Genomic DNA, 13319 nt, shown 5'->3' on the forward strand with positions numbered 1-13319 from the left:
ACTTGGTTTTGCAGGATGTGCATGTGATGTGGTATAGCGGTGCTCATACTAATTCGATTATGTATGAGATGACTATATGATGTAATTTGATTAACATGACCTGCGTGTCATGATTCGGCATGATGGCTGGAGCCATATGATTGCACTTTAATGACCTGCGTGTCAACCTTGTTGTAATGCATTATTTTGTTAGCTATAGAGATAGCAATATTATCTGGTGCATCGACAAGGTGGTGGCAACCTTCGCGAAGGTGAACACCGACGCAAATGCCGAAGACGAAGAAATGAAATACTTCTCCGTCAGAAAGGGCTATACCATATCATGCTATTATGAATTGCCTGAGATGTTTATCCCTTATGATGCACCCTTCTTGATTGCGCGGTAGTCGCTTTTATTAGGGTGATCTCTCACTTAAAATATCAAGTAGTTAGTGTTCTCCCAAGTGTAGCACCGTCACGGCACCTATCTTTTCGGGGTGCGCCATGGATGCATGGGTACGAACGATTAGAGAAGTGTGAGGCGGGTGAGGTCAGACCTCGCAGCAAGATCACTTGGTTGTCTTGACGTTCATGGCAGGATCGTCCTGAGCTCGGAACACACGCATCGAAAGATGAGCAAGAGTCACATAGAGATGTGATCGGCAAGTTGGCCTACCGATTAAAATTCCCGTTATGAGATGATGATTCTATGGCGATGAATTGAAGTCTGGATCTTGTATCACTCAAAATTAATTGTGAGAGATATTGATTTGAGTGGGAGCGCACTGTTGAATTAACATGTTTAATTCTCAGTGCAATTAATTATGAACACTGTCTAAGTGTTTCTTGCATAATAGTTGTAGAATAATGGCTCGCATTCCACCTTCCCTATTAAAATTGAATAGCTGTTAAATATCTGGTTAAAACTTTACGATTGGTAACGTAATATGAGGATTGTCCTCAAAAGTGCCGAGAAGGACTTTGTCCTATCGCATGCTTTCCGTATCCTCCCGCTAATGCTATGGATCATGTGACTCTCGTCCTTCGATCCAAAAGCTAGAATTCTGTTACGGTCAAGTGGAATATGTTTGCTTCCATGAAACCCAAACTTCGAAAGTTGGGATAGTTATATGATATTCATGGAACTGAAAATTATTTTCAGATACAAACAAAGCAATGTTTGTTTGCAAGTATTAGTAAAAGTGTTTACTATGCATTTGACTGTTGGGAAAGGGATCCAGAAGAACGCTTGTCATATAATGAAAGGTGAATAAAACAACAACTTAAAGAGAAAGGAAGTGTCCAAAGGGTGTTAGTATGACTTACACACCTAGGAAGTCCGGGGCTAATGCCACTCTTAAGTTGGGTGCTTCTTCTGAGAGTAGGAGAAATACTAAAAGTTAAACTGTTAGAAGTATAAAGGCAAAAGGAAAGAAGACTGGAATATCCAGCTCATGTATGAATGTCATACAAGTTTTTGATGTATAGAAGGCTGGTCAAAGATATAGTTCTTGCGAATTATGGTTAAACATGTTAATCACTAATTCTTGGGTATTGTGAGTTCATCACAAAAATGCCCGCTCGATTGCATTCTGCTGCAACTCGATGTAAGAACTACTATGGCCTGAAAGACTAGCTAGAAATGAGGTTAAGGTATACACAGGGAACATAGTAAATGTTACTATACCTTCCATCGGTGTATTGCCATCTGTATTTATTTTCATAATTCATTTAGAGTTTTACAAACTCTATCCCATTGCATAAGGTATCTTGCAAGAAGATTGTTCATAAGAGAACTTTTTATGTTTGATGTTATGAATAACACAAGGGCCATACTTTCATTATGAATGAGATGTATGTTATGAATATTGATAATAATACAATACCTCTGGGTTTACTTTCATAATTCATTTTAGAGTTTCATACACTCTAGCCCATTGCACAATGTTTGTTGCAAAAGAGTTGTTCATAAAAACAACAATTGTTGTTAAGTATTATGAATAACATAAGGGTCATACTTCCATCATCGATGGGACGTATGTTATGAATATTGAGGGTAATATGATACATCCATAACACTGACGCTAAATGTCGCAAGACTAAAAGAATATCACACAAGTGTGGCACTACATTTGGTCACATTGGAGAAACCCGCATGGAAAATTCCATTATGATGGATTTTGAAGTCTTTTTGATTTTGAATCATCTGACACTTGCAACTTTCCTCTGAAAAGTGAAGTGACTAAAATACCGTTCACAGGCCATAAGGAACGAACAACAAACTTATTAGTGATCATACATTTGATGTGTGTAGTCCGATAAGTGTTGTTAGTGGTGGATTTATTTATCTTCAGAAATGACTCAAGTAGATATATGGATATTTACTTGATGAGACATAAGTCTGGATCTTTTGAAATCACTCTAAAGGTTCTCAAAAATGAAGTAGAAGTTATTGTAACAAGAAAATTATGTTTCTGCAATTTGATTGCACAAAGGAATATTTGAGTTACATGTTTAGCGAATGTCTGATGAGTTGTGAAAGGGGTTTCATAACTTGCACCTCCCGGAACACCACTGCAAGTAGAAAGTCCGTGGAGATGTAATCAAACCATTTATGACATGATAAGGTCAAAGATGACATAAATAAATTTGCCATTATCCCTTTTAAAGTGATGCTTTAGAGACTGCGGCTTTTACACTGAAAAGAGTTACATCGGGTCTGTTGAAATGAAGCCATGGTATGGTACGCCCAACCATGTTATATCTTTTCTTAACATTTGGAATATGGGGCTTGTGTAAAAGGTTACAAACCTATTCCAAATCAGACAAGTGCTACTTTGTAGGTTATACCAAAATGTTGGGTATTCCTCCCTCACTATACCGAGGCAAATAGTTTTGCCGCGAAACGGTGTGATTTTAAAGAGAATGGTTCTTTCAAAAAGGTGAGTGGGAGAATAGTGCAACTCGACGAGATAAACAGTATCTACGTCATCAGATCAAAGGAAAGAGACCTTGGAAGTAATTCCAGAGTTTCCTACTGCGACTGATACGGAAGTCTCTACAATAAAATGTATGAACTTCGGTCGAAGTTGCAGCTGAACCACGTAGGCAAGGCTCGTGCAAACCTCTCAGGTGCGCAAACGAGATATTGTTGTTAGACAACATTATACCTACGATACACAAGGAAGCGTTGATGGGCCCTGACTCCGGAATTGGCTAAATGCCAATACAACCCGAGTTAGTTTCCATATAAATGATTCAAGATTAAAACCTTGATACACCTTTCGGAAGACTTAGAGTCTAACGAATATTTATGGAACTTAAAACTGATACGGATAAAATGTTTTATCCATAAAGCTCGACTTGTTGAAATAACAAGTTCAAGAGTTGACTACGATGAGGTTGTTTTCATCGTAGCGATGCTTAAAGTCGGTACGGGTTGAACTAGCAATTAATACATATTTCAATCATGAGATATGAAACATGGATGATAAAAGGATTTCCATCTGATGGAAATGAAAGCCAGGACTTGTATATGATACAATCCAAAGTAATTTGTCGATCCAGAGGATGCTAGTAGGTATGCAAACTTCAGAGTTCCAGCAATGGACAGAAGAGAGCAAAATGGAGTTGGAATCTTCGTGTTTTGATGAAATGGTCAAAGGGGTTTTGACTTCACCAATGGGTAACGAAGATGCTTGTAATTCAAGAAAGTAAGTGGGAGCGTAATAATATTTCTAAAAACCTTATGTGCTTGGCACATTGGTAATTGTAAATAAATTTCTTGACACAAATTAGGACTTCATTTGAAAATAGTTTTTCAATGAAGTGCTTAGGCTAAATAGCCTCAATATTAGGCATGATGATCTATGGAGATAGATTTACCTAATGAGGCTAAGCCATGAATACATATTGACAAGATGCTAAAACCTTTTAGCATTTAAAACGCCAAGGAGTGATTCTTGCCAAAGTCACATGGAAAGAGTTTTTGCAAGACTCGGTGTCCCAAAACACTGATGAGTAAAATACATGATGCAGATTCCACACACTTTTGTGTTTGGATTAATCATGTATTCCATGGTATGTAAAACAACTAGATATGTCCGATACTCCCAAGGTGTTGCGAGTATGGATACCAAAGTGATCAAATTACTGATCATGGGACAACAGTAAAAGATGTCACATAGTACTAGAGTAAGTACTGATGACATGGTTTTCTCACAAGCAGAGATCATGAAGAGTTCGTTGTAAAATGTTACATCGATACAGTCTTCATCTTTTCTCCATGCGATTTTCGATTTAAATTAAGGGTTTTGTGTAACACACAATGTGGTGGCACAGTTAGTTGGAATTTGTTCAAACTAGTTACTGTGGCGAATTCTATAACAAGGGCTAAGCATGTTGACGCTTTAGAAGCGACAAAGAAGATGTTGAATCATATAGTTCATTCATGAACTTAGTATAGTACCAAGATGGCTTTTGACAATGGGACACTACTGCAGGTAGTTGCTCCATAACTCAGTCTGAGGAATCCAGGTTCGACCTGTGATTCACATACATACAAAGCCAAGTCCACACAAAATATGAATTTTGTGAAAACGTGGAAACGCGAGGACATGCAAAGATACACACGGAACTGAAGTCGTCAGATCCGTTGGACATCAGGCTATACCACAAGCGAAGCATATTTACACCGGTGTGCCACAGGTGTGAAGTGCATTAGCATAAGCTAGATTATTGTCTCTAGTGCAAGTGGGAGTCTGTAGGAGATATGCCCTAGAGGCAATAATAAATGTTATTGATTATCTCCCTGTTCATAATTATGTTTATGTTCCATGCTATAACTGCTGTGGTTCCCGAGCCCGTATATCCATAAAGGCTCTGGGGAGAACCCATATGCACGTGTGGAATAATAAACGGTAAAATGTATTCCTAGTCGTGCCTCTAAGACTAGCTCAAGTGTTGCATGATGATTATGTTTTCCCAATCATGGGTATGTCTATGCCAAGCAACTTTGAGGGCACAATGTCAGGAAGGACATTTGTGTTGAATCGACCCGAATTGATGTTATGCTATGAGATACATTCATCACAAGTTAATGGTTTATAACACAGAGATAGTTAATGTTTGCATAATTCCTTAGACCATGAGAGTATCGAGTTTCTTCATGCTTGCTTCATGAACTTTGGGGTTTGTTAAACGTCATCCGTAACTGGATGGCTATTAGGGCGGCTTACGGGTTCATGGGAAAGTATGTTAAGTAACTTGACAGCTCGAGATTGGGATTTGCTCCTCCGACGATGGAGAGATATACTCGGGCCCTCTCGGTGTTACGGTATCCATCATCGTCTGGCCAGACACTTTGTGATTTGATCACGGGGATGCCGGAACACGATAACGAGAAAAGAGAACAATACCGGTAACGAGGTAACTAGCATAGTGGACAAGTTGTTGATCCACGGGAATGCCAACATGTCTCACCTCGGGTATTTGTAACATATCGCGAAGCAACAGGAATAGCACACGGCAACTGGAGGTTCACTCGAATATTTATTTGTGTGGGTATAGGGGTCAATATGGGTGTCCATGGCTCCGATGTTGATCATTGATCGGAAGGGGTTCCGGGTCATGTCTATACTTCACCGAACCTATAGGGTCACACGCTTAAGGGTCATCTATCTGCTGAATACTAGACAGGGAGTCTGAGAGAAAATCACCGAAAAAGTTTCGGACACCGAAAAGTTTCGGACAGCGGAATCGTACCGCAGAGAGAGGTCATCGGATAAGTTTCAATGATACCGAAAAGTTGTTTCGGGATACACCATTAAGTCAAATTGGTTTCGGCACATGCCTGATAATTCTTGGAGGATGCCAGAATCATTCTGGAAGCTTTTTGGAATTTTCTGAGATAAAAACCGGAAATGTTCCGGAGCTGCCGGAGCCACTTCAGATGCGTTTCGCAGATGAAAATCACTAAAACCGGAATTGTTTCGGAACGCGTTGAAAATCATTTTAGTGGGTACTGGAAATGTTCTTAGCCCACATAAATATTTTCAGTTCGATCAGACGCTGAAAAATGTCGTCGTGAATAGTGAAAATCAGCTTTATGGTTACTTTATGGAAAGCCACCTTTTGGGGCTTTGCTCCAAAAGATCTTGGGGATGACATGGATGGATAGGAGCCATTTTTTGGGCCCCTCATGGGGGTGTGGCCGGCCACATGGGGTATCCCCCTTGGGGACCCTCTTGTTCCTTGGTTTCACTCCTAGGTCCTTGTGGAAGGACTTCATTCATGTGCATTTTGGGTTTTTTGTGAAACTACCCTACCCCCTTGGGATTTCCTATAAATAGAGGTGGAGGGGCAGCCCTCCACACTCATCCCTTGCTCTCATACACATGCCATGCATTATCTGGCTTCTTCTCTCCCTCCCATGAAAAGAGTTTCGTAGAGCCGTAAGGCTGTCTGGTTCCGGCAGGAACTAGTTCTGGACGGCGAAGCCCTGCCGGATAGATGACACCGTATGTGTGCAACTCTGTAGAGAGATCGTAGTTTCGGTCTTAGTTCGTGAGTGCCTCCCGAAGGGCTGTCCGTGTGACCGTCCGAGTTTCGAAGGTCCTCCCGAAGGGCTGTCCGAGTGACCGTTCGAGTTTCGAAGGTCCTCCCGAAGGGCTGTCCGTGACACCGTCCGGGGGGCTGTTCGACCGCCTCCCGGAGGGCTGTCTGAGGGGCAGATGAGGGTATATATCCTCGCTGTTGGGAGGTTGTAAATCCTAGCTGCGGGGATCTGCACCACCGATCGTCATCGACTCTACTTCCCGCTGCGCTACGAGTCGGTAACGAAAAAGATCAAACCTTGTATGCAGTCTCCATAGTGGTCCTGGGCTGGTGCGTAGGTCGGAAAATTTTTGTTTTCTGCTGCGTTCCCCTACATGATCCGCTATGGTCCATTGTTTATCCGGGAACATGAGAGGATCCAAAATCTGAACTACATCTACAACTGCAATGACGTCGAGGCTATGTGGATGATTCGAATAAAAAGAGCACCATTTGCCAGGCTTGTCGAGACCTTCAGGAGCAGGGGGCTGCTACAAGATAACATCAACACCAGTGTGGAAGAGCAAGTGGCCATGTTCCTCCATGTTGTTGGCCATAACCAGAGGTTCAGGGTCATTCACAACACGTTCAGGAGATCAATGAAGACCATCTCTAGGTAGTTCAAGCAAGTACTTTTTGCTGTTGGGGAGCTTAGAGGAGAGATGACCAGGAGACCATCTGGCCAGGCTCCACCCAAGATTCGCGGAAGCCCAAGATGGCATCCATACTTCAAGGTGAGCATTGGCAATATACATTTTTCATGGCTTGGTATGCTTGTATTGTTCAAGTTTAGCACTAACGCAGGCTTGTGATGCCATTTTCAGGATTGCATTGGGGCAATAGATGGTACTTATGTCACTGCCAGAGTTCTTAGGTCACAGTCTGCAGCATACAGGGGGAGGAAGCACTACACAAGCCAGAATGTGCTTGCTGTTATTGACTTTGATCTGAAGTTCACATATGTGCTGGCTGGCTGGGAGGGGTCAGCGCATGATGCTAACATTTTCAGTGACAGCATGAGTCGACCTGATGGTATCAACATCCCCGACGGCAAGTTCTACCTTGAAGATGCTGGCTATGCATGTCGGCAAGGTATTCTTCCACCCTTCAGGAAAACCAGGTACCATCTCAACGAGTTCTCTGGTAGGAACTATCCTAGGACCGCACAGGAGCTATCTAATCTCAAACACTCCAGCCTTAGAGTAACTGTTGAGAGGGCATTTGGAGCTCTGAAGAATATGTTTAAGATCCTGGATCAGAAGCCGTTCAACCCATACTCCACTCAGGTTAAGCTTGTTCTTGCTTGTTGCATTCTGCATAACTGGATACTCCGGTGGGGCTTTGATGAACACGTGCCTGAGGAGGAAGAGGTCGAGCCTGACGATGTTGTTAGCTCCGGCCATGATGTGGAGGCATTTGACAATGACGCTTGGAAGAACAAAAGGTTGGAGTGGGCAGAGGCAATGTGGCTTAACAGAGGTCAGTGCAGGATTTGAAGAAGAGGAGAAAGAAGAAGAAGCAGCATCAGAAGCAGAGGAAGATGAAGAGTAAGATCTGGTAGCAGCAACCCCGACGAATTATCCCCTATTTAGCCAATGGCTCTTAATAATTTGAACTGTCATTTGATAGTAGTTAGGATGAACTGTCATTTGTTTAACTAGCTGGCACTACATGTTTAGATTGTGTGGTAAGCTCACCACTAGTTAGAAATAGTGACAACACCTTATGCAGATTGCAACACCATATCATATATGCGCCTAATGCAACGCGGGGAACCAAACGTGGGGTCAAAAATGGTTGCTCATGCAACTAGGTACATGCAGGCAACCAAACTATATGCATCTGGGGTCTTTGTGCCTGCATCCCCTCAAACCGGCTCACTAGAGTCAGGCCAGGCTCGATTGGCAATGTAACCAAACATGCCCATATTAATTCTGCCTGTCCTTGAAGCAAACAGATGAATGTAGCCAAGGGATTCCTCTCACATTGTTGTTGAAATGCTTTGAACCAATGTGGTAGCAGCTTAAACACGTTGGTGAAAAATTCGCCATGTGACAGTGCAGTTTAGTTTTATGTCTGAACGGTTCACAGGAAAGCCCGGTTTGCTACGACTCTATCTTAGAAAATCAACACAGTTGTAGCCTTACTCAAAGGATGTAATCGTATTGCTAAACAAACAAAGTGGACAAAAATGATATCAGAACATAATCTGCACCACACAGCATCAGATAAACAGATTTATCTTCAGGCATGCAGCCTTTTCCTTTTTTGATTGACAGCCAAGTGCATGGTAATAATAACATTACCGATTAGATTCGACAGCTAAGGTTACTAGAAGGTGCAACCTTTAGGTACATCTTGCAGGTTCTACCAACAGGTAAGCTTAACAGCTGACAGTCCAGGGGTGGGGGTGAGTGACAACAGCTACAAAGTCACTGTTCAGTTCTCCCCAGGATTAGGTCACTACACATACAACGTGCTAACACAGGAAAGGAAGGTCTCACAGATTTACATACTAGGGGCTCGAGGCCCAACATAGCTCGATAACATCATATCGAGTGGCATCGAGGAGGGGTTTCGCAACTCTGGTGGTCATCGAAGATCTTCGCCTTGGCTATTGGAGAGAGGATCTTGTAAAGGACATAATGTGTCTCCCAACAATGTTGCTGATAGGAAGAGGTCCCCTGTCACCAGAAGCTTCACAATGGTTAGTACTAGTTCCCAAACGATTTCTAGGAAAGAACAATTGGAAGTAGTCATACAGCCAAAATAAACATAAACAAGCAACCAAAAGTCTGAACTGATGGAATGGGCTAGGCAATCCACATATATACTTCAACATAAGCAAGCAAATTTTCCTAGCAACTAAAAACATATTTGGGCATTCTAATCGTCATTACAGATTGTATGTTCATCACGGAAAATGCATCTCCAACCATACTGGATCTCTGGTCCAAAAGAACAGATTTAATATGAATAGCACAAGATTTCCTCAATCGTAAAGCCATAGTAAAGCAACTGCAACTGAGCAAATACTTGAGAGTGCATTCTGGCAGCTCAAACACATGTGCATTGACTGCATTCTACTTCTACGTTGTTACAGATCGAATGACTATTATGGCCATGCAAATCTGCAGTCATGCTGGACCTAGTCCAAAGCAGATATCTAAAATAGGACTGATATCAGATTTCGTCGACAGTTGAAACATTTAATCTAGGATAATCTTGGCATGAGCATTCAGTTATAATGCATGTACAAGAGGATTGGCCTAGCGTCGGAATGGATGTGTTCACTTACCAGGCACGAGAATCGCAGCTGTTATTGCGGTTATCACCCATGACGAATACATGGTCTTCAGGGAGGCGCTGCAGGACGATGGATTGTTTTAGTATCAGATTGATCCGGGAATAGGTCGATCAGATAACAGGGATGGGATGGGAGGGAGAGATCATCCACCATCTGAGGCCCGTCATCTCGAAAGAATAACAGGGCAGTCAAGAAGTCAACAACACGGAGCAGCCATGCCACTTTTGGTCCTCCTCTTGCAATGGTAAAGTCATTTGTTTGTGTAGTAGTGACCCATAGGAGTTTGGGTATACAAGTATCTCTGGACCTGGCAATAGCAACTCCTCAATGTTGTTCAAGCAGACTATGCTCACAGATAGAAAGAGATTCAACAAACCATGGCTTCCATCATGTACGACCCACCATGGGGTGCGGTGTAATGTTCATTCTGTGCAACACCATTAACAATAAGCTGGCCTTGTCGGACCTGTAAAAATAAAATGTCTGTGCGTAAGCATCGGCATCCGGATTTAGGGAGAATGTATAACGCATCTTGATATATATTTGGCCATTGCTGAAGCAGCATATATGTCAATCGGCAGGGTGAACAAATCAAAGAATCACAGTACTTTGCATGCATCTGAAGATATGTGTTGTCTGAATTTGTTGAAGCAGCATATATCAATCAGTAGGATGAATGAATGATACTAGCAATATTGTGGGTGGAAGCAAGGCAACGTTAGCATCGCCTTTGCTCAATTGGCAGCATGAATAAATGATAGTAGTACTACAGCAGATTTAGTAGTATTTATTTATTACCTCGATGAAATCTCCAGGGGTGGCAACAACCCTCTTAATAAATACAACATCTTTATTTATGCCGCAATTCTGTAATAAGAAGTGGCAAAAACAGTGCAATGCAGCATCAGATTGTGAAGCCGAGAGATGTTAAAAATGGAAGGGGAAAAGCAGAGCTACGTACCTGCAGGGCGGCGGGCACCCTGAAGAAGACTATGTCCCCGGCAGATGGCTTCCGGAACATGTAGGTGACCTGAGCAAAATCAAAGCATTCCCCATTTTTGGTTAACGAACGAATCATGGCAGATCCAAGACGGGCAGGCATAATGCAAGAGAGAAGCGAGCGGAATGGAAGAGATCTACTACATAGCAGCTAGGTTAGGGAGGGGGAGGGGGAGGAGGGGAGGCGATTTACTTTTTCTGCGACGGCGCGGTCGCCCGGGCGGAGGGTGGGGGCCATGGAGGCGGAGGCGACGAAGCGGACCTCGGCGAGGGCGGCGGAGAAGAGGAGCAGGACGAGGAAGAGCTTGAATCCGTCGGAGCAGGAGGGGCAGCGGAGGCGCGCGAGCGAGGGGAGCCACCAGCGGTGCAGGAGCGAGGCGGACGAGGCCAGCAGCTGCAGGTGGCAGGGCAGCCAGTCGGCCGGCGACATCGGCGCGATGAGGCCCCGCAGCAGACGCGGCGGCGCCATCGCCATCGGACGGAGTGGATCCCCCTCCTTGGCCTCTCTCTCTCTCTGTCCGCCAATAGAGGGAGGAGTGGGGGTCCGGAATGGGGTGGGGTGGGGTGTGGAGGAAGACTGGCTGGCTACTTGACCAGTAGGAGTAATGGCTTCCTTCCACAGCAAGACTCCACCTTGGCCTCCACCGGTGTAGTAACCGAGGAAGAAAGACCAGACCGGTCGTGTACACACACTGTAGTGGGCGCTCTTCGGGTTAGGGAGGGAAATGACAGATCTGCCCCCCGCATACACAAAATTTGACAGTTTTTGAAAATTTGAAGACAAAGAACATTCATGCTGTATGGAGGGATAGTATATTGAGTCAACTGGTATAACGCGCAATATTATTTGTCGAGAACCAACATGTGGTTCAAACCACTTGTTTGAAGCTTTGGTGTCTGATAGGGCCATAGGGGCGGAATGTTCTTTGAGTGGGAGTCGATGTTCCTATCAACAGTGAGCCACCTGTGATGACTTCGTCAATCTCAAAACCCACCAGCCCAGTCTCTCGAAAGTGATCATACGCTAGGATGTGCGTGTGTACGTTAATGGAGTGAATGTATGTACATGTTTGTGAGTGTTTGTGTCTGTGTTGTGTTTCTAAAAAATTAAATTGTCTACATGGTATAATTGGGAGCAACTTTTCAGAGTCGTCACATCGGGGATCGTCATCCGTCGAATGGATATGAAGGTCGTGACTGTTGTATGCAAACATAGAGTCTCCATAATACGACATTCATATCTTTTTATTTTCATTTTCTAAAAAACGTAGGGGCAATTTAAGCTCGGATTAGACATGTCAAACACATGTTTGAACACAATAAAATAATAAAAATTATAACAACGGCCAAAATATGTCGCTTTATATGTTATTAGCAACTATACATGATGGTTAACGACATTTTTAAAATAAGCAATGTCGCTAGCGACATTGCAACCTAGACTATCTACACTACTTGGTGGTCGGCATTGTCTAGTCGTGCCCTCGTCGCCGTCCACGTCAGCATAGGTGTCCTCCTCTTCCTCTTAGGACGAGATGTCCTTGAGGTAGGCATGGTGGTCGGACTCACAAGCGACAGTCACGATTTGTCGGTGCTCCTCTTGTCGGTGAGTGTGGGGTCGTACTCACAGATGATGCACGCATGTGCGAGCTTGAATAAGTTACTTTAGCAAGTATAAATTTTTTTCATGTTCTTTAGCCTCCTTAGTTTAGTTCGATACAAATAAATTGGTGATTAAAGGAACCATTCCAAGTTCCCATGCTGATTTGCTATTATAATTGTTAAAAAACACTTGAATACAAACAAACACCCTTAGATAAACTTAGATGTAGTATATTTCTCTGCTTGTCGGACTCAGGGGTTGCATCACGCATCGTGGACCTCTCTGCGGTCGACACAAAGGCTGCATTGTGCGCTCATTCTATTTGTCTAGAATCGAAGTTGTTTCGCTCTTAGGGCATGGCCAATGCTCCAGCTTGGACCAGTGCCCCGCAGGCACACGTCGCTTGCAGAGGGAGACGAGCTCTTGCAGAAGAGTCTGCTTCCTCACTGTAATAAACTGTTAAAAGGGAAAAAAAGGGGAAGGAAAGGATGAAAGAGAAGGACAAGACTGTGTACAGGTGAGAAAAGCAAGGGTTGTGGGAAAGATGCGGGGCCCTGAGGAGACGCTGCTTCCGTTGGATAGGTAATTGCATATACGGTGGTCTCGCAGAAAAAAAATCATACGTGGAGGTTGAAACCACACCATACCAGCGCCACCATAGTGAAGGAAATATGTGCTAGAGGCAATAATAAAGTTGTTATTTTATATTTCTTTATATCACGATAAATGTTTATTATCCATGCTAGAATTGTATTAACCGGAAACTTGATACATGTGTGAATACATAGATAAAACACCGTGTCCCTAGTAAGCCTCTACTAGACTAGCTCGTTAATC

At 43.3% G+C, this 13319-nt stretch overlaps 1 protein-coding gene across 4 annotated transcripts; it reads right to left on the reverse strand.

The window, feature by feature from the left end:
- Positions 1-8802: 8802 nt before the first annotated feature.
- LOC109765217 (chloroplast processing peptidase) lies at positions 8803-11560 on the reverse strand. Of its 4 annotated transcripts, none has more exons than XR_002233351.4 (7): positions 11073-11505; positions 10842-10910; positions 10679-10747; positions 10257-10346; positions 10031-10187; positions 9872-9939; positions 8803-9257 (listed from the first exon to the last, which is right to left on the reverse strand). XR_002233351.4 is itself a non-coding variant. In XM_020323999.4 (6 exons), the coding sequence occupies exons 1-6, from the start codon at positions 11352-11354 to the stop codon at positions 9188-9190; spliced, it is 648 nt and encodes a 215-aa protein (XP_020179588.1). In that variant the 5' UTR covers positions 11355-11560; the 3' UTR covers positions 8803-9187. The 4 variants fall into 4 exon arrangements, 2 of the variants coding, with proteins under 2 accessions (XP_020179588.1, XP_040250826.1); XR_005762642.3 differs by having other exon boundaries at positions 9082-9270; XM_020323999.4 differs by lacking the exon at positions 10031-10187 and having other exon boundaries at positions 11073-11560.
- Positions 11561-13319: the final 1759 nt, after the last annotated feature.

Source organism: Aegilops tauschii, chromosome 7 (assembly GCF_002575655.3).
Source record: "Aegilops tauschii subsp. strangulata cultivar AL8/78 chromosome 7, Aet v6.0, whole genome shotgun sequence".
Taxonomy (NCBI): Eukaryota; Viridiplantae; Streptophyta; class Magnoliopsida; order Poales; family Poaceae; genus Aegilops; species Aegilops tauschii.

Coding starts and splice junctions, on each gene's coding strand:
- LOC109765217 (XM_020323999.4), bottom strand. CDS start 11,354: ATGGCGATGGCGCCGCCGCGTCTGCTGCGGGGCCTCATCGCGCCGATG. Junction 10,911..11,072: donor ACCGCGCCGTCGCAGAAAAA/GTAAATCGCCTC, acceptor GATTTTGCTCAG/GTCACCTACATGTTCCGGAA. Junction 9,940..10,256: donor CGTACATGATGGAAGCCATG/GTTTGTTGAATC, acceptor ATCGTCCTGCAG/CGCCTCCCTGAAGACCATGT.